General features: G+C 40.3%; 1 protein-coding gene across 1 annotated transcript; it reads right to left on the bottom strand.

The window, feature by feature from the left end:
• Positions 1–6,172: 6,172 nt before the first annotated feature.
• Positions 6,173–20,883, bottom strand: LOC130184607 (heparan sulfate glucosamine 3-O-sulfotransferase 6-like). Its single transcript, XM_056400578.1, has 2 exons — positions 18,901–20,883; positions 6,173–7,771 (listed from the first exon to the last, which is right to left on the bottom strand). The coding sequence occupies exons 1-2, from the start codon at positions 19,428–19,430 to the stop codon at positions 7,153–7,155; spliced, it is 1,149 nt and encodes a 382-aa protein (XP_056256553.1). The 5' UTR covers positions 19,431–20,883; the 3' UTR covers positions 6,173–7,152.
• Positions 20,884–21,201: the final 318 nt, after the last annotated feature.

Raw genomic sequence — 21,201 nt, forward strand, 5'->3', positions numbered from 1 at the left:
AGGGTACGTTATCTCCAAGACTCACACTACCCAAACCCACGGCCCTCAGGGGACTCCAAGTTATATGTGTCCATCATTAGAACAGTTATGACAGATTCAATTAGATTTGGGATCTGAGAAATGTAGTCGTGGCCTGTTTTCCCCCCACCATGTTAGAGCAGGGTTAGAGCAGTGCACTGTATAGCGTGCGCTCACAGGTGTCGTCTTTTATGAGATATGAATCATTCTGTTCATTGTCCCTGTGTGACTGAAGGTATTACAACCTCACAGGTTTTAACAATGGCTTCAAAGCTCGAGCTCAGCTCTGGTTTAGCGTTCACCACATGAAGCGCTATGTTGTCATCGAGCAGGAGCCTGAGAAGGTATATTTGACACTTTCAAGGCAGGGGGGGATTACGTGTAGACAACAGTCTTCCCATCTAACTCAGACTCACAATGATGTCATTCATGACATGAAGGTGGTAACTGAGCAAAACAGTGGAGACTGGGGGGAGTCCTCTTGTTGACAAAGTAGATTTTCTATCACATCCTAGTTGTAGATATACATTTTTAGTCATGCCAGCAGCATGGCTCTAGCGATGTTGGTCTGTCTGTCCGTCACTGAGTCCACTTCTTTGGTCCAGATGGAAAAATCTCAAAGACTATTAGATGGATTGACACAAAATATATGGTTCCCAGATGATAAGTCTAAATGACATTTGAGATCCGCTCTACTGCCACCATAAGTTTGACAGTTCTGAGTAAAATGTCTCAACAACTATCAAGTTGGATTGCCATGAAATTTGGTCCCCTGACTTTTAATCTAGTGTCATCATAAACTGAAATTTTTCATTTGTCTGATACTTTGATTTGTGAAATAGCTGTAAACCTAATGACATTTCCATCACCCTCAGCTGTACTTTTCGCTTAGTTCTCATGGAAACAAATGTTAGCAAGTTAACATGGCAAACTTCATACCTGCCTCTACACTTTGTTTGCACTTCTTTGATAGGTGTCATGATGCAAGAAAATGAAAGCACATACATTTATGAAAGCAGCGGGACACCTATAGAACAAACGGGACAGTACAATGAGAAGATGGGATACATGAACAGCTGAATATGACACTCATTTTACAGCAACTGTAACATGCCACATGTAACATATTACCACAGACATGTTATAACATCTGTTAGTAGCCATCAGTCTATCAGAAGTTTAGTGCAGAGGAATCTATGTTGCTGGAGGTGATTGGGTCAAATCTCTCAGGTTCACAAGGAAAATAACTTGAACATGAATACAGGCTTGAATGTGTATCCATGTTTCATATCGATCATGAAGAGCAGCTGAATTGTGTAGCTTTTTTTTTTTTTTGCAATAAAGTCCAGTTAAGTCCAGTTTATATGAAGAAATGTGTAGTTTAATTTGAAATCACTTAAAAGAAACACACACACACACACACAGCATCTTTTTTGGTCATAAAATGCACAAATGCTGCAATGTACTATCCTTAGATGACTGAAAGGCATCTGCAAACTTGAAAAGATTTTGCACTGACCTTTTCTTTTTGCGCGGAATAAAGCACTGTCCAGTGATTTTAATGCAATACTGGAATTTTAATGCAGGGAGGTCCAACATGTGAAATTGTTTTACAGCTTGGCAGTGTGTGTGTGTGTGTGTGTGTGTGTGTGTGTGTGTGTGTGTGTGTGTGTGTGTGTGTGTATGTGTGTGTGTGTGTATGTGTGTGTGTGTGTGTGTGTGCGTGCATGTGTGTGTGTGTGTGTGTGTGTGTGTGTGTGTACGTGTGTGTGTGCGTGTGTGTGCATGCGTGTGTGTAAAATGACCCTTTGTGATGCCTCACTTTGCGTGCTGCGCTGTATGTCACAGGGCGGTGCTGTGGTGTGGCCATTCTTAGAAAAAAAACCACCAACACACGCAACCATTGGAGCGACTGAGTCAGAGAGGATGCATATGACATACTGCATCAAAAAGACATGCACTCACATGGCCAGGAAATTGATTTTATTTCATTTTTGGAGAGGCAGAGAGGCGACTGCATGTGTCTGATCTGGATATGCCTTGTCTTCTTTACGTGTCCCACATCATTGGCAAATTCTGACTGGTTATTCCACATGCAAACAATTACAGTGTATTTAATTATTCAGTCTCTTCGACTGAATGAATAAGTGGGTATTTGGGGATTAATAAAGCCACACAGCAAATCAAGAACCAATTTGTGATTTTTTTTATAGGCCAAACTATGGGGCTGTAATTTATTCTTGTAGAATAATGAATGGGTTCTTTGGCAAATGAAAAGAAACCATGCATGAAGGCCAGGTGCAAGCCTCTTTCATTCAGAGTGATTGACTGCACGTAGTGTGTTAACATTTTGTTTGAAGATGCAGGTGGAAAGCAAAGTGGTTAGTATACCATGGAACATACTGTAGACTTAACAACTTAAGGCAGCATTTGATTTAACCATGCTTCTTCCACATGTTTGAATTTCTGCAAGCCAAATAAAATTACAAAAACCGATTCAAGTTTCCAGAAGAGTTGTATTTTCATTTTAAGAATACAGTTTTATTTATTGTGTGTGAAAGGTTTTCATCCAATTGGCAGCTGTGTCTCAGTTAGTACCTCATCAACCAAATGTAAGCCTCTCCATAAACTCTGATTGTTCAAGTTTTCCAATCAAGGCCCAATAAGCAGACTATAGCTGGTACATTGCAGACTAAAATGGCAACAGAAATATGTGCTGAAACGTGTCCAGAAAAACAATGTTATAAAATCCTATTGTAAAAGTTCTTAATCCCATATCCCTAAAAGGTTCCCCAATTTGTGTTGAGCTACCCTGACCATTTGAAAATCTCTCAAACCCAAATTACTTTCTCATCAATTAAAGCTGGAGTCACAATTTAACAAGATACTGTGAGGCCTAAACCACAGAGAAGAGAGAAAATCCCCGAGCATTTCTTCCTTGAACCGAAGGAGACTGTGGTATGGGTGGAAAACGTGTGGAGTCCCTGCTACGAACCGTCTTCATTTGTGGCTGCTCAAAGGGAAACTACTTTTACACTCTAATCCTAGTTTTTATCTGCTCTGTAGAAATCTGCGCCCTTTCCTTCAGCGCAGCCCTCAACGTGGTTCATCCCAACCTCAGAGTGTTTCTAATTAGTCTGACATGTGCTCATTACTCCCAAATAAGAGTCACCACACAAAATATACATCTCCCATCACACCTTATCTCAAATGGTCACAGTGGTCTGTAACTCAGTCCATATTGGGTGATTTTCACTCATGCACACAAATCCACAATGGTAACAATTGATGGCATGCGTTAAACTGTGGGCTCAAATCCTTGAAAGCTGCATGCCAGCCAGAGGTAAACAAATTAGGGTCCCCATGAGAACGGAAGATTTGGAGTTTTAAGGACCTATAATTTATTGTCTTTCCCTTTTAGTTGTTTTGAGCAGTTGTAACCAAAATGCCCAGTATTCTTACATACTGAGAGAAAAATACATTGTTTTTCCGCATCATCTGGATTTGGCTGTCAACTCCTCTTTGACTTTATACTGTTGCATCCAGGCTTTGGCACAATGTGAATAGGAACAGAAACAACAACTCTTTTTCTGACTTATGAACAGCACATGTTAAATCTGACACTGGATTGCCAGTGCAATTATTGTTGGAGTTGAACAAAATCATTCAGTGATGCAGTGAGTGATCACAAGGATTCATTTGATTTGTGAAAAATCTGTGGTTATTAAAGATCCAGACATTTTTATACATTTAAAGGAGACCTATGTAAGTTTTGCAATTGCTACATAGCCAACGTTAGCATTACCATTAGATTACTTACCAGTCTAAAAGACACGTTGTGAGTTCAGCATCAAACTTTATTCCTTTACTTGTCAAGAACTTTCTCCAGCAGTGGAAAGCAATGCTAATGTTAGTTCTCGTTTTGCTTCTATTTCTATCACTTCTTTTCTTCTACTGAAGTTAGCAGGCTAACCAGTTTGCCGAGGTCCGGCTAGACCATCTCGTCACTTTCCAACAATAACTCACTGTAGCCTCCAGTCTGCCCTGAAGATGTAGCACTTCTCAGAGGGTATATTATAACCTCTTGTAATGCTAAGGTTGGCTGTGTAGCAGTTGCAAAACTTACAAACTTGTGTTTGATATGGGTTTTTCACAAAAACGTTCAAACTTTGCCACATGTCACAGCATAAAATCACAACATACTTGTGGAGTGGAGGGGACTTCAAGATAACATGATACAATTTGTCACCACATTTTTTGTTATATTGTTAAAGCGGTCCTGATATTTTCCATCTCGCTGAAAAACTGCAAAATGTTACTGAAATGTGGATCTGTTACAGAAGACCTGTTGAATCAAATCATGAATTTTGTGAATGGCTGTACACCTAAAATATTGATGACAGAGTCATAAAACATGACTAAATGCTGGTTGAGCACATATGAGCTCAGCCAACCACAAATGGAGGGTGGCTGTTCATGAGCTCATATGTGCAAACAGACCAGAGGCCATATTGTCAGGCTTGTTTGCTTAGATCACAGAGCTGGATGAAGTTATAGTTTAGTTAATGTCATCTTCACATCCCAGTTTTAGGACATGTATTATCAATCATTCCTCCATTTTTCTTTCCAATTCTTTCATTCGCCTCAATTGAATTTCTCACATCAGTACCAGTGTTTGGTGACAACTGTAGATTATGCTGAATGTCCTGCTGATTTAATGAAACTGAATGAACAGGCTAGTCCTGCAAATACTGATACTAATGTCTTTCCCAGATGGCAGAGTGGTAAATCAGTTATCTGTAATGCCTGCTGTTGGGCTGGCACAGCGAGAAGGCAGCTATCAGTATGACTGGTAATACAGCTTAATAAAAGTTGGCACAGATGAAGTGAGCCAAGCACGTTTAAATTTTACTGAGGCGCACTAAAAACTAATGCCAGACATATAAAACAGAGGGGGGATGTGACAGAAATACTGACTGGAACTAGAAGAGGCAAGATGGAAGGAGAGAGCCAAAGCCCTGGGTGTGTGTGCCTGAAAACTAAAATTTTAAGACACCAGCATACTCATGCGAGCAGCGTGCTATTTTTGCACTCACAAACCACTGACATTTCCACAAACAAAGCTCAGTTTTAATTGATTTGATTGAATATTTTGGATTTAATCGTTGATTGCAAGCACTGGTCAGGCATTTTTCCATACATTGTTATAAGAACATCTGCAGTTCAGTGTATATTTCAGTTCTTAAGAGGGTTGCTTTTTTGGTTCTTCCACCAGAGCAGATGCATTTGTTTTCCTTTCATACACGATAGTGTACCATGAAAGAGAAGACCTCTGCTGCTAATTCAGAGCCCAGAGAGGAAGGAGGGGGCTTTCTGGGTGAGCTAACATCTCTCATAATTAAAGGCCACAGCGCACGCAGGCCTCTGTACAGACTGTACATGTGGCCTCGCTGTGTGGAAGTGGCGAGAGGAAAAGCAGTGTGAGGGAGACTGAGGAGGGGAAGGAACGAGACTGACTGAGATTTCTCTCTAGTGACGGCAGGAGTGAAAATAAAGTTGTATACAAAATAACATTTTATTGGCATACGATTTTGATACAGGCATTTTGTGTAAAAACGCTCTTTTTCTGCTCAAAATTAGCTTGCATGTGTCCGCTTGTAATTCCTCTGGCCCCTCCTCAACTGTGACACAATAGGCAAGAAAGCTGTTTTTTTTAACTGTAACATCACAAACTATTGTAACCTAGTTATTTAATGATGTGCTATTTGGCCTTAGATATAGCCTGGGTAGTTAATAGACATCATAACAGGCATTTCATACACTATCCTCCGAACTCTAAACTGCCAAGTTACTACAGCCCCATGTGCACCATTTGAACATGTGGAGCAACTAAAAGCTTTGTCTAGTCGCTAAGCTATGAGTGGACTATTGCTGGAGGGGCTTAGCGAATGGCGGCCGATCCTTCCACAGATAAAGGGATTAGAATAGGCAAATAGGTTCCAGCTACATGTATTACATTTGATGGATTAAGATTCACGTTTGCAGGCTACAACCTTCTTCTCTGCAGTTTTCATATGAAGATCTTTAAGAGATAGCTTAACACATGAAATGAGAAAAAGGATGAAACGTTACAGTATCAGTGTCATGTGAGATAAACCTTTACTTCGCAACATAGAGAATCAGAGTCAGAGTGAATGTTTTACACACACCACTGTGCTTTGCGTACTTTACATATGGAATGAAAAATGGTTCAAAATAATCACAGATCAAAATAGTCATTTATTGTAAGCGAGTAACAGCGGATACAGTTGGTGCTGTCCAAGGCAATTGAAACAGTGATGTTGTTTTGAAGGGAAAAATATTTACAAGTACCTAGAGATGGAATGTGTGCGTGATCATTATTTAATATTTACAGATGAGGTATCACTGGTGTATTAACTGCAATATACAGAGAAAATAGCTTGTAACATCAAACTAAGATATGTAGCATTCCAAAGACAATTTGGAAACATTAAATGTAATAAAATTATAAATGCAATCACTTTTAGTAACACTGCTAATAATTAAAAAGAAATAGTGGTTTATCATGGAGTTTGACATTTTTTCCAATGTCCTGTCTATGATCATATAGTCAGTTTTAATGTATTGCCTTGTCATGTAATAAATACATTTCTTTCATTAAAAAAAAAATTGTAACTTGTGTTTCAAATCAACAGAAACTATAAATATCAGCTTATTTTATAAACAAAACATAAAGCAAGTCAAAAATTATTCGAAGGCAATGTTTTTTGCTTTCCCTTTGGTACCTAGTTTGTTTCTAACTGTTGTACAACATTAACATACAAGCAAGAAAACTGTTTAATGGTTTAATAACTAAGCCATTAACTATGCGTGTAACTTTTATATTGGCAGCAAGGTTCCCATGTCGGCTTCTACTCTACAACATACAGTGACAGTTCAAGAGTGCTGCATGTCATGTTGATTCCACTGAGGCAGGATGGTCCAAAGGGAGTCCCAGTTTGTATTCCTCTACCCTGTCCCTGAGAACGTTAGCCCTGTATAGTATTAAACAGTAAATCTCTCCAAAAAGTAAGAGACTGCCTTTTATCTGGGCTATGACAGGATCCTCCTTTGTTAGTCCCAGCCAAAGTCCTGTCCGCTCATCTGGTAAAAACGGTGGTTGAAGGGCCTGTAGAAGTCTCTAAGTCTCTGTAGGACCTCAGAGGGAATCTGGGGGTGGGGTCTGCCTTTAGACTTTCCAAGGCAGCGGGGTCTGCTGCTCCCCTCGGGTTTCTTCAAGCAAGGAAAACCTTTGGTTTGGTTAAAGTAGAAGTGTTTGTCTGAAACAACCCTTTTCAGACCCAGGAAGTCCTGAACCCGGCCCATCTCCCCAGCTGGATCAGACACCAACCGCTCACCGCTAACAAACAGAAAATGAGACAAGGGGAAGTGCTGGAGCCAGTTCTCCAGATGTTTGGCATAGAGGCCGATGCGCACGGCACTCCACGTGGTGTCAATCAGACCTGTGGAGGAGTTTTTCAAGGCCAAGCTCTGGAAGGATGGAAGGCCTGGGTTCTTGGATAGTGTCTGGGTGTAGTCAGATACAGCCCGCGTCACAGGATCCCTAACCACCACAATGAGCTTGGTTTGGCAGTTCATAGTGCAGACACGGCCAGGAGCCTCTTTTGTAACAAAGTAGCTGGGGGTCTTCTCCATGGTGATCTGGCCGTCCAGCGTCCGAGGCATCAGGTTCCTTAATGAGAAGAAGAAACTGGTCAGACTCAGAATTTTGATTCATCTCTCAAAGCCAAAATAGCAGGAACTGTTTCATACTCCAAAACACCCAGATGATGACATTCAGAGTTTGAAAGCTTGTTTGCTTCCACATATTAATTCATAATTAGTAATTGAAATTATACAGTCAAATAAGCTTTGAACACAACACTGACATATTACCACGGCCATATAAAGTTCATATGGCTAACATTTAGCAGACAGCAGAGACAACAACTACAATCAATCAAATCTAAATCAATCACAGTCACATTCAACAATTCATCACATACTGACTTCAGTGAGAATAACATCAAGTGATAATGTAAACACATTATATACACTAAACATTAAAGCACCCTAAAGTCTGTGTGATTAAAGCTTCAAGCACTGTACTGTGTTTCTGCACGAGGGCCCCAGACTGAGTCTCACTGTAAGGCCTGCACAACAGGACCATCCACTCACTATGGGTCTGATGACTCAAAACCACAAAGCCTCAAGAACCACTTAACAGCAATTTCCTACAGATTTCCAAACCCCCTTCTTCCTGCAAGCACACTACGCTCACCTCCCCTACGGATTCCTGCAAGGACCCAAACAGACCAAACAGACCAAAGCTGGCAGGAAGTGCGACCAGGATGGCAAGATGCTGAGCTCAGCTAGTGTGTTAAACATATGGCTGCAATGAGGAGAGATGCTGTGTAGAATACAGTCAAAAGGCATATGTTGAATTATGTGTTACAATATTGAGATAAATTGTGCAAAATAATCTAATGTATATCAATCTGCAACTAAACCATTAATCTCCAATCAACTGATTTATATTTCATATTGTACATTTAGATTTATCTTTGTTTCAAAGTTTCTTCTAAACTGTGCACCTGCTGTAATCTTTGTGAAATTTTTTTCATGTTGATTTCATTCAGCAACATCTGCTTACTGGTCAATTAGCTGTCCTGCATGTCACACAGACAAAACAGGTATTTGCATCCGCATCTATATTTGACAATGATAGACTGCATGAGGCAGACGTGTGGTGGATTTGTATTTAAGAAACAATTTGTTTTGCATGACAAACGAATGAGCAATGTTCAAAACAGCAGATGAATTGTCTGTAGTTCATTTACTCAACACATCTTATACTGTGTTACTGGAAACAGAGAGCTTTCATGTGGCTTCCTATAAAATAAACAAGTAATGGAGCCTGTGCTTTATTTGTTTCAGATTGGAAGTCTGCAAAAAGTCCAAATTTCAATGACAAGAGGCCATTCTCAAATGTAAATGAGTGACGGACGTCCAAGAGAATTTTTTTTTTTTTTTTTTTACAGTGATTCAATGATTATCAAAAAGCAGTATTCATAAAGTAGTGGTTCATTTTGGTCATTGTTTGCACAAGTTGGTACAAAAATAACAGCTGGCAGCGGAAACTTATTTCAATCAATGAAACCAATGTTAAAAAACATAAATACACCCTGTTTTGCCTTGCAGGAAGATTGGCGAACATCTTGAGTACAGCTTCCCAGCATCATTTAGTTTTTTCATTTCAGCTGAAAAAAAGGCTTATGAAATGGTTTTTCAAACAGCTTTAAAGTACACAAGGCAATAATTGAGTGTGGTTGAAAGCAACAGTAGTCAAAGAACAGTTTCACTGCCTAAACTCTTGCTCTGTGATCATATGCAGAGCAGTATCTTTAAAAAAAAAAAAAAAAAAAATGAATCAGTCATTAGAAACTCTTGTTGTGCGGCCAAACACTGTCAAAAACCACAGGCCTTTATTTTAAACTGTAGTGGAGATCTTAAAGGAGCAGTTTGGCATTCTGGGAAAGAGACTTATTCACTTTCTTGCCACGAGTTAGATGAGAATATTGATACCACTCTCGTCTCTAGCCATGTAAATATGAATCTAGTAGCCAGTTGGCCAAGCTTCGGAAGGGGAAACAGCTAGCCTAGCTCTGTCCAAAGGTAACGAAATCCACCTCCACCAGCTCTAAAGCTCACTAATTAACATGTTGGATCTATTTTGTTTAGTCTGTATAAAGCACATTGTAGTTTAAGGGAGGGCTATGTGAGCTTTAAAGGTGCTAGCAAGTAGATTTTTATGCCAAGCTAGCTGTTACCCTCTGTTTTCAGACTGTGCGCTAAGCTAACCAGCTGCTCACAGTAGTTTCATATTGAGCGTACACACATGAGAGCAAGTCTCAACAATTAGCAGACTATTCCTACAAAAATACCAAACATGTCAAGCTGAATATTTGTTGCAATTATAAAAAAACAAAAAACAAAACATGGAGTGTGGATGTGAATAGTTTCAGAGGAGAGCTGGAAGAAGGTCACACAGACAATAGCTGTGTCCCAATTCAGGCGCTGCAGACCAATAAGGTCATAGCAACACGACTGTTCCATTTCAAAGGCTCCTTCAAATGCGGCCGAGAAATGCGGTCTTCTTTTCCTGGCCCAATTTATTCCAAGATTCATAGCACATTGGTAATGAAAATATTATGGCAGTGCACAACGCAGACAGAGAGACTATGAAGAAGCCCTCTGTATTTCAGTAATTATGAAAAGGTATTTGTTCTCTCATTGAGAGTCCACAAGCGTAAGCACGAAGGAGGAAAAATTACTTATCTGGAGTTGTTCCTGAGTAAGTTTCAAGTTTCGCCTCTTTACTTAAAGTTAGGCCATTTCAATCCGGCCCATTAAATGATCCGTCTAATAAAAGACCATTAATTGATTATTATCCAACTACAAGAGCTGCAAAGGGCCTATCCCTGTCTGTCTGTCCCCTGTTAATCTGTGTCTGATCAATACGTCTGTCTCTGTATGACAGATTGTTCAACGTATGTGTGTGTGTGTGTGCTTGTGTGTGCTTGTGTACATACACATACACATGTGAGCACAGAGGTGTCAGGGTTTACTGATGAGAAACTGAGTGCTCATCTCCCTCTGTGCCCTCTCCTCTCTCAACCAAAATCTTGGATTTGTCCTTCACATAAGTGTCACTTCAGTAATTGACCATAAGTTGTCTTTCCATACTCATGAATAGTTCATGACTTGTGGCTTTTGCCCCCCACTCTCATCAGGTCCCTATCTCCCTCAACAGAATCTGTCTCATTATCAGAGAATCAATAATAGCCCTTTTCTATCATAAATCTGTTCTTGGATGTGGTGTCAGGAGAAACTGTAAACAGATCATGGATGATTCATTTCTTGTCAATTTTCTCATGGATGTAAATCTATTCTTATACTATATATGTTTTACAAACACACCTCTTTCATTTAACTGCATTTCAGGCTACTGTTGTTGCATCTATATGTGCAAAGAGAATAACTCGGGGCACAAAGATGTTTTCTATTTAGCACAGAATAGGAAAGCCTTGCTGACTAGCCACATTAGTCTGGAACTCCCTGCTGTTAAAAGGATGTAGCGCTTTTCCTCCCTGAAGTGCTACAGCACTGATTACACTACTGATATGTTCTAGGCAGTCTGGATCAGAAGATTAAATACTAACGCTGGCAACAAGGATGTGGCCAAGAGACTTCCTGCCCCCGCGATTATAGGTTCTCCCGCTGAAGTGCTGCAGCTACATCCCCTGTAGCGTCTTAACAAAAGGCATTCTGCACAGACAGCAGAACTGATTGTAGACAAAAAAGATCCTTAAAATCCAATTATAATGTCATTTTCTTAAACCAAAACAGATGTAAAATTCTTTGGATTATTATAGTCATTTACTGAAACATTTGTGCTAAACGCTGACTCACTGAGGGAGACTTTAGCTCTGGCAGGTATCTCCACATCCAAAACGCTTTCTTAGCTAAGATCCAATCAAAGAGGCGGTGGAAAATCAAGGCCGTATAGATGAGGAGCAAACAACTAACTGAAGGAAAACATTTCCCAGCAGTGCTGCTATGCTTAGAGTGTGACAGAGGGAGCCACTGGGTCACAGACGGCCCGTCAGGCTGACAGGATGAGTGTGGGAACCTCGATTTACGCCTCCATGCCTGGGTAAAACATATGCTGCCATTCCCCTCTGACTAGAAAACAACAAAAACACAACAAAAGAAATCCTGTGAGCTCAACAAGCAGCAAATGGAGCAGTTTGAAGGAATAGTTTCACATTTTGGGAAATTTTTTTTGCTTTCTCGACAGAAGCCAGATGACAAGATTGATACTACTTTCTGTGGTGCAAGTATAAGGCTGCAGTTAGTAGCCGGTTAGCTGAGCATAAAAACTGGAAACAGGGAGATAAAGCTAAGCTGGCTTTGTCCAAAGGCAAAAAATCTACCTATCATTACCTTTCAATGTGTCTATTACACTCACAAATTGACACATTATATCATACGTTTAATCCATACAAAGTGTGAAAGTATCAAATTCACATTTCTACGTGGGGTTATGTGTCAGGCTATTCTTTGGCCTAGGGCAGTAACATCTCAAATTCTCCACTGGTTTCCTAGCAACCTCATGGTGACAGCAAAACTTAATCCCCAGTAACACCAAAACATGTCATTGGTTTTTGTAGACTAGTCAAACTAACTGAACTTTTCTTACATTTTGACAGATTGAGGCTTGCTGTTTCACCATTTCCAGTCTTTATGCTAAACTAAGCTAAATGGCTGCCGCCAGTAGCCTCATATTTAATGGACAGACACAGTGTGGTACAAATATCATCTAACTCTCTACAAGAAAGTGAATGAATGTATTTGCTAAAATGTCACATTGTTGTTTTCAGTGTAACCTGAGGGCACTACACAAAGCCTGAAAGTTCATCGTAAGTGCACATTAACATGCCACTGACACTGTAAATGTGATAGTAACCAAGACCCTGTACACACAAGAGGAGTCATCATTGTCTGCGGGAATGTTAAGGCGAATGCCGCCACGCTGTCTATGTGTTCTTTGTTTAACCAGAAATCTGAGCAAGCAGCGAATCCTCAAAGTGTCACGGGCGTCAAAGTTGGAATGAAACACAAATTAAGAAGAATAATGCCAACTGTAGCCTGAGGGTGGGCGTCAGACTGAACAACAACATCATGAGCAATATTTCACAACAGCTAGTGAAACAGTGTGTATTAAAGCTTAAATAATATTCAAACACACACAAGCACACTTGATGCAGTGTGTGTCACACTACCGTCAGCCTGAAGGTGAATTTCTGACACCCGTCACCTCTCTCCATAGGCAGACGGAGGAAGTGGATGTTAGATCCCTCTGGGAAACCACATGACGGCAGACAGACTGTTGCCACCCACAGATTTTAAAGACATTGTTATCAGATTATTTTTTTTATCTGTGAATAATGATGCAGTAATGGAGTCAGAGGAGGGTTTTCACAACAGGAGGTTGCACTCACTATACAGAGACTACAGTGTTTAATATTTCCATCTTTGGTGGTTTACAGCAGGATACCATTGCAATGATTATGTGTGTACGCATGTGTGTAAGAGTGGGTGGGTAGGGGGTGAAACCATGGACACGTGTGTGTGCGTGGGGTGGCTTTTCTGTAAAGAAATAGGATACTTTTTATTGGTCAACGGCTAATTAGTGACTTGGATATGAGCGTCCAGTCATAATTGGGAGTCTTAACAGGATGTCAGTATTGTTTTACCAGGGAGTTCAGTAACGTCTTCAACATTTGGCACATGAAAGTAGCGGTGGCACTTAAACGAGTGGAAGTGGTGATTAGAGATTTCAATGCCCATTCCCATACTAACACAATGCCTTTTTTGGCATTGGTTGGCCTGCCCCTTCAGTCGAGACTGAATATTTGAACAACCACTGGATGGGTCGCCCTGAACTTTGCTACACACATTCATGTCCCCCTCATGATAAGTTGTAGTAACTTTGGTGATCAGTTAAGCTTTCATCTAATGCCAAATGTCACAATTTCAATTAGTCTAAAACTAATAACATTCATCAACAATGTTCATCATAAACGTTCATGAACCTGATAAACATTATACCTGCTAAATTTTAGCATGTTAGCATTGTCACTGTGAGCATGTTAGCATGCTGGTGTTAGCATTTAGCTGAAAGCATAGCTGTGCCAAAGTACTGCCTCACAGAGCTGATAGCAAACTCTTTGTCATTTAAGAATGCATCCTAGATTAAAATACAGTTTGAAGTTTGCAAAATTATTGTGTAAATATCAAGTGAAAGAATGAGTGAACAAAACTATAACACTGACAAAACATTAAATACCAACTTTCAGACCTTGACAGATTTTGATACTTGATGCGAGGTACACAATTTGTGCCCTAAAAGTAATGAAGTTTGATACCCAGTCCTTGTACTGATATTGGCCTAATGATATACAGAACATTATGACCATGCGATTATTGACTATGTGTGATAATCCAATTGCTTTTTATTATTATTTATTTATTTATTTATCAAGGATAATATCATTGTATTTCAATTGGAAACTCTCGTCTTTTTTCAACGTTGTGTTATTCTTTTCTGGAAATGGCAGCACAGTGACTACCAGGTATCGAAACATTTCATCATTTACCAGTATTTCTTCACACAGCATTTTCCCCACTAGCTACCTGCAGCACAGAGCTAAAGCGACACAAATGAAACCTCCCCAAGATTTTACAGGCGCCCCAAAATGGACCACAATGCACCTCAAATTATGATAATTCCCACCATATGGGGTGTGAGTGATGGCCTTTTCAAACCTTATAACGCCACCTACACTCAACTCCAGCCAAAACCCACCACCATTAAAACATACTACAGTTCAACACTACAGAGACCACTTCCTGGTCTGTTACACCAATCAGCCGTGTTCAGCCTCTATCACTAATGGCCTGAGGGATGGACACAGAATGAGGTGTCGGGAAAATCACCCTCACTCTGGAAACGTTGCCCTATGTGCATTAGAGTCTACTTTCACCATTTCAGCTATCAAAAATCCAGACTGACATGGTAAATATTTGAATCTTGCCTCCTAGAAAATACTGAGATGAAACATTCATATAACATGCAGTGGCAGGATGATTTTAAGGTTTAAAAAAAACAAAAAAAAACAGCACAGCACAGTCTCACCTAACAGATTTAACATATGAGCTAATAATGAATGAAATAATCAATAAAGCAAATTATTTAGTTCCATCATTCCTTAAGACTAAAGAATCGATATTTAGCTTAGTAAGTATTTAATCAAGATTAATTTATATTCACCAATACAGCGCATTATTAAAGCCATCAACAAATAGTTTCTGCTCAATACACAGGCAGATTAAATATTGTCCAATCAATACTCTGTCATGCCTTATCAATGTCTTTAAATATGTCTTTAATTTTCTTTCAATTTAATGGATATCAAAGATGGGAACATTTACATACAGACTGCAGTGACCTCATTCCAAAAGACTATCTAGTCTGCTTTATAATCTGTAAAGGGCAGTAAACACACTTTATACTTGTAAATATATTAAAACAGCATAATTATATATATTCACCTGTAGTTATCACTACATAGCCCTTTTTACATAAATAATTTAGGGACCGGTGTCATTGCCAGCAGTGCTGACATTCCCGCTTGCCCTTGTGCTGCTGCCCTTAAAGGATTTGTACTATATTTTAATAGCTATCCAATCGGGCATGGCCTTGGTGTCAAGACAGTAGGTCAACCAATTGACAAGCTTTCAAATTATTGATGACACTTTGAGTTTTTCCTCAAATAGAAATGCATAAATGATCTTTTCATAAATCAGATATATATCGACTAGTCATTTGGTTTCCAGGAAGTTGGATCCAAAGCCGTGTAACTGATTTTCATTTCTTATAGTAAAATAACCACTGCTTGTTCTACTACAAGTCAACAAAAACAAACGTGTTCATTCTAATGTCATCAAGGAACTGAAGATACAAAAAAAAGAAAAAGAGCCTTCATTCATGGATTACTCATTCCAGACAACGTCATGGTGACAAAGCCGTGACAATCAGAACCATTGTGCCATGGAAAGCTGAGGTCTTTCTGTTTTCTGCGGTGGCTCTCAAGTCACATATGAAACCCATCACTCCATGAAGTCCCTTTAAAGCCATAAAACAACACAGAAAATCATTAAATCTTTGCTTCATTTTGAATGCGCTATTTGTGGCTTTTCCATTCCCGTAATGGGCTCATATGCACACATGCAAACGAGAGGACGGGGTGGAGAGACAGACAGGGTGGAGAAGAAAGAGAGAGGAGATTGACTGGATCACTCAGATAAAAGAAATGGAAAACACACATAAATGAGGTCTAAGTTTGTCTCACAGAAGACAATGCTGTTGAAACAGCACGTCTTACACTGCCACGTCTATGAAGTGTCTCCAGTATGTAGATCACCCCTGGGTTCATCCAATATCTGACAGCAAAAGATTCAATATATGGCAGGGCACGAATCTCATCCATCTGCTAAAATCGCCTGCAGTTTGTGCTTATTTCTCTGTCCAACACATGTGGAACCAGGCCGACTATCACAACACACAAATTGCAGAAAGGTATGCTATTCTGAAACAATGTGTCTTTGGGATTTCTTATGACGTTCTCACTGTCTCTGCTACAAATCAATGAACATATTTTTGATTCAGAGGCATGTGAATAAGTTTTTCATTTTGATTATGGCTGAAATACAAGCATGCATAATGAGCTAGCGAAATATCTATATATATATATATAGGTGTTGACCTGAGGACTGCAGATGAAGAAGAGAACGCTGACAAGATCAAATGACGAAGCCCAGAGATGCTTTTCAGGGCCTGTCATACACAGCAGCCTTTTACTGAATCGTGTGTGTGTGTGTGTGTGTGTGTGTGTGTGTGTGTGTGTGTGTGTGTGTATTTGTTGCCAGATGTGACAGTGAGTTAACCCTCTGTTCACTGACAGTCCAGTGAGAAGGACTTGTTCCACATGGATGAGTTCTTTCTGTCACCAACACACACACACACACACACACACCACTGCTCTCCATGACTTCCAGTGGCTTCTCTGTGGGTCGCTGCAGATGACAGCAAACAGATTTTCCCCAATTTCTGAGATTCGGTGACAACAGGAGAATCATCTTTCAGTGATTTCACCCAGGATCACGTTGCTGCTGTCTCTGTTGTTGTGTTAATCCTTCCAAATCTTCTCCACCTCAGCTTTCAGCTAAGTAATCTTCTATGAAAAGTACAAAAAAATAATCACCAAAATTCCAGTACATTTGTTGGATCACATTTAACGGATGATTTAACTAAACCATGTGCCCTGCAGTCATTTCTCCCTTGATATTTGTCAACTTCATGTACATGCCACTGAAAACACTTACTTGATCCATGGATTCATTCAGACTACAGAAACAGAAAGTTAACGGCATAAAAGTAACTAATAATGTCATTTTTTAAGCAAAAAAACTGAATATCTTTGGGTGGGTTTTAGGTTTAATTGAACAAAACAAGCAGTTGAATGTCACTTTGGGCTCAAATTGAATAGAAATTTTATGAAAAAAAATCATTAATTAATGAACTGAGCTGATAATCAGCAGCTTGATAATGGAAATAAGCATTACTTTCAATCCTTATATGATTGATTTTACTTTCACAGGCTATGTTAGTATTGCTGCTGTGTTAGAGCACTAACAAAACATAACAGCTTTACAGCACCATTCGGGCTAATTAACACACACAGAAACACACATAAAACATGCCCTGGAAACACCAGGTCTGCCACAGGTATTTCCACATAAATACACCCTCAACACTAAAGGAATAATAAAGAGAAGAGAAACTAGATGAGAGGAGAAAAAAAAGGAATGAGAAAAATTTGTGAGAAGAGCGAATGAAATGGGACAGAAGGATGTGGGAAGAAGGATGGGTTAGACAGGCGGTGTGGAGAGTCATGGGAAAAAGAGGGGTGTTAGATAAAGGAGCAAAGTGCTAACCTGCATGTGTGTGTGGTGCGTGCGTGTGTGTTTATGTGTGCGCATAGAGAGAAAAAGAGAGAGGAAGCTTAGCAGCATGCTAAAATTATCAATGGTGAAAGTGTTTCCATGTGTCCTTGTGTTCTCGGTTAAGACACAGCTAAGGGGGTTAAGAGAAAAAGTCAAGAGAAGATTAAATTACACCTTAGTGTCTAAAGCGCAATCTTGCTATGGAAGTCCTTGTTAATGTGTGGTTTTCATCCTGTCAGACCTCGCACTCTCCTTATGGCACCTTTAATGCTATATTCACAGGTCTAAAATAGTATGCACTGACACTGCTGCTGATAAGTTTGCTGCTCAGCTGGGAGTTTCTCCGGGAGCCTTTAGAACATCTGGAGATGATCAGGATCAGCTTCATCCAAACCTAAATCCTTCTTTAGGGCCGTAACTACACACAAATGATAGCTCTGGTCAACCTGGTCACCCCAAATCAGCTGCTGTGTCACTGCGACAGTAGCCGATGAACCTTTCATCTGCCTCTGTGTGTACAACTGTGGAAATTGTGACATGCAACCCAGGCGACTACATCTGCAGGGAGCCAATTGTCTCAGTCAGGTTTATATCCTTCATACACTGAAAACATATTAGAGCAATCACCATGATGTTTATATGTCTGGCTTCTTCTGCAGAACCTTTCAGAACAAGGTGAGGATGTTAATACAGGATATCATGGTTGAAGTGTATAAAGGCTGTTTAGAGGACTGTCAAGATGATGGACTGCTCCTCAGGGACCTCACCAGCCTTTTGATCTACAGTGCAGCACACAAGGAGAATATTGGCTTAAGCTGATCGGAATAAATCAGCCAGTCAGTGTATGGCTGTCCTGTCTATCGACAAGAGGCATCAGCATTTCTGCACAGGTGAATGGGTGTCAGCAGGGACATCACCCTTCAGCCTGCCACCATACATCATCCAGCATTGGCTGAGATGCCACCGAGCTTTATTGTAAAGATTTTTTTTTTTTTATGGTCATATTGCTATCGGGCTCATGTCTGTGCCATTCATTTGTGAATTTAAAATGAATTTATTACTGTTTGTGACAGACTAAAGCTCATATTTAAACAGTATCGTCGCCATAATAATAAAACATGCTCATATATTCATGAGAGGTGTTAAAAGGTGTAACATCCGCATGCACGTGTTTTTGTTTGTGTCCCTTACCTGTACCACTCCAGTCCTTTATCATAAAACCGGTCAAAGAAGTGAGGCTCCGCGCCGACCGCTCTCACGTCCGGGTGGATGCGGAGAAACTCCAGCAGTGCGCGGGTTCCTCCTTTCTTCACGCCGATTATTATCGCCTGTGGAAACCTTTTGGTCCCGAAAGTGTTGGACACGGGGATGCCGTTGCTCTGGGCGCTTTTATTTGCGCTGTCCGATACGCGCTGAGGCAGCTGTCCGGGTGCGTCCATCTGCTCTGCGTCCGCGGAGACTGTGCGATTCCGCTGAGAAGGCGCGTCGTGGAGGAGACGCGCCGGTGGTCGCAGGTCGCCCAGAATGCGGCGACGATCGTCCAAAATATCATAGTCCCCGTCTAAAGCTTGCTGGCTGTATAAAGTTCTCGGAGCCGAATCGCAAAATCCGGTGAGGCAATAGAAGAAGTAGGTGAAGATCAGAACCATGGTAAAAAACACCGAGACTTTGGACAGCACCTTCCCAAAGTTGAACCTGACTCTGCATCCGCTACATCCCATGAGTTGATCTCCTGCTCGATGCCAAAGGGCCAAAACGGAGACAGCATGCTTCTTCTTCTTCCTACATGGGTCGGAGTTGATACTGTTTAAATTTATCTCTCAGAACCTGTTGCGTAAAAGTGAGGCATCACATGGAGAGCTCCTCTCAGCAACGGAATGGCTCAGTGGATTTGTCAAAAATAATCTTCATAGTATTTGTCTGCTTTTTTTAATTCCTTTTTTTTTTTTTTTTTTTTAGAAAAGACAGCTCAAAATGAATCCTCCTCAGAAAGTTTTGTCACTGAACATGACTCTTCGTTTATTTGCAGTCAGATGAGACCTCCAGCCTGATGTGTCTGTGCGCTCTGAGGTGTACTAATCTCTCATTCAAGGTTTCTCCTCTGCGTCTCCTACGCCCAGTTTTTTTTTCTTTCGCAAGTCTCCACCCTTCCCTGCTCAAGCTATAGCATAAACATGGATAAACATGGGCTTGAGTCGTAACCTATGTGTGTTCATTTCCAGAGGCAAAATCATTCAAATATCGTTTTCTTTCTAACGTAATTACGCATTATCATATGAAACTACATGATGTTAAAACTCCAATCAGAAAAAAAAAGGTTTGTTTTTTTTGTTGTTTTTTTTTTAAGATTTTAAACATTTGAATTACTTTAACTCTTTTTGCAACAGAATTTGTATCACAAGCTACAGAAATGGTCCTTTTTGTAGAACTTTGTGACATGGAAAAAAAAAAAGATCTAGAGCACTTTGTTATGAGCTACAGGCACATCAGTGTTTTACAGATGTAAACTGACTCCGCAGAGGAAAATCCTACTTGGCCCTTTGAACCCATTTGATAGATGTCTCAGTGAATAAGAGAAGCCCTGAGGATGTCTACCCAAAACCTCTTGTACTCTCCATGCACCCTGAGACTCAACACGGAGCCAACACATAGGCAACATAGTGACAAGTCTCCCGAGACAAACCTCCATAACAATAGGCCTGAAGCGAGGAGGGGGCCCTTGTGACTGCTCTGTCTCCATCCCATAAATACAGTATCTGAGTGTGTCACCTTTGGGGATGTACAGGAAGGATCAGCACTGGGATGTTCCCCTGATTCTTTAAAGCTGCTGTACGTATTGAGTTTCTTCTGGCAGCGAGAAGAAGTTCAGACTTTGAACCTGACTAACACACCGAGGGCGGCCTTCTGGATGGATGAAGGGAGAGGGAGGAGAGGTAAAGAGAGGTGAGGAAGAGGTGCACGCACACTCACTCACACTTACATATTCAGCCCTGAGGCACAGTATGGTTCAGACAGAGATAATAAATGAATTTGGCAAACTCACTGTGTTGCCTAATTGCAGACTTTATATTTTATCTTTATTCAGCTCGGTTCCTCAATATCCTCTGAGAAAACAGATTGCTTGGTTAAAAAAACTTAGAAAGAAAGTTGGACATTTTATTTCCTTTCTTGGTGAGAGTTAGCAGCCAGCTAACTTAGCTTAGCACAAAAACTGGTAACAGCTGAGGGCAGACTAGCTCTGTTTGAAGATAACAAAATCCACCTACCAACAATTCCAAAGGGTGAGCTGTGAAAAAGCTGCATATTCGCAGTTGCAGAAAGTATAACACTGGCGTACGTCTTTGTGCTAAGCTAAGTTAGCTGACTACTAGCTGTAGCTTCATAATTGGTGTATATGAGAATGGTATCACTCTTCTCATGTAACTTTTGACATGAAAGCGTGAGTCCAAAATGTCAAACTTTTCTTAAAACTTTTCAAAGTTAAGTAGTACA

The sequence above is a fragment of the Seriola aureovittata genome, chromosome 17 (genome assembly GCF_021018895.1).
Source record: "Seriola aureovittata isolate HTS-2021-v1 ecotype China chromosome 17, ASM2101889v1, whole genome shotgun sequence".
In the NCBI taxonomy this organism is placed as follows: Eukaryota; Metazoa; Chordata; class Actinopteri; order Carangiformes; family Carangidae; genus Seriola; species Seriola aureovittata.

Bases quoted from the DNA above. Each gene is read 5' to 3' on its own strand.
- LOC130184607 (XM_056400578.1), bottom strand. From the start codon at position 19,430: ATGGGATGTAGCGGATGCAGAGTCAGGTTCAACTTTGGGAAGGTGCTG. The intron at 7,772-18,900 runs GTAAGGGACACA...CTTCTCATTAAG, and splicing joins AAAGGACTGGAGTGGTACAG to GAACCTGATGCCTCGGACGC.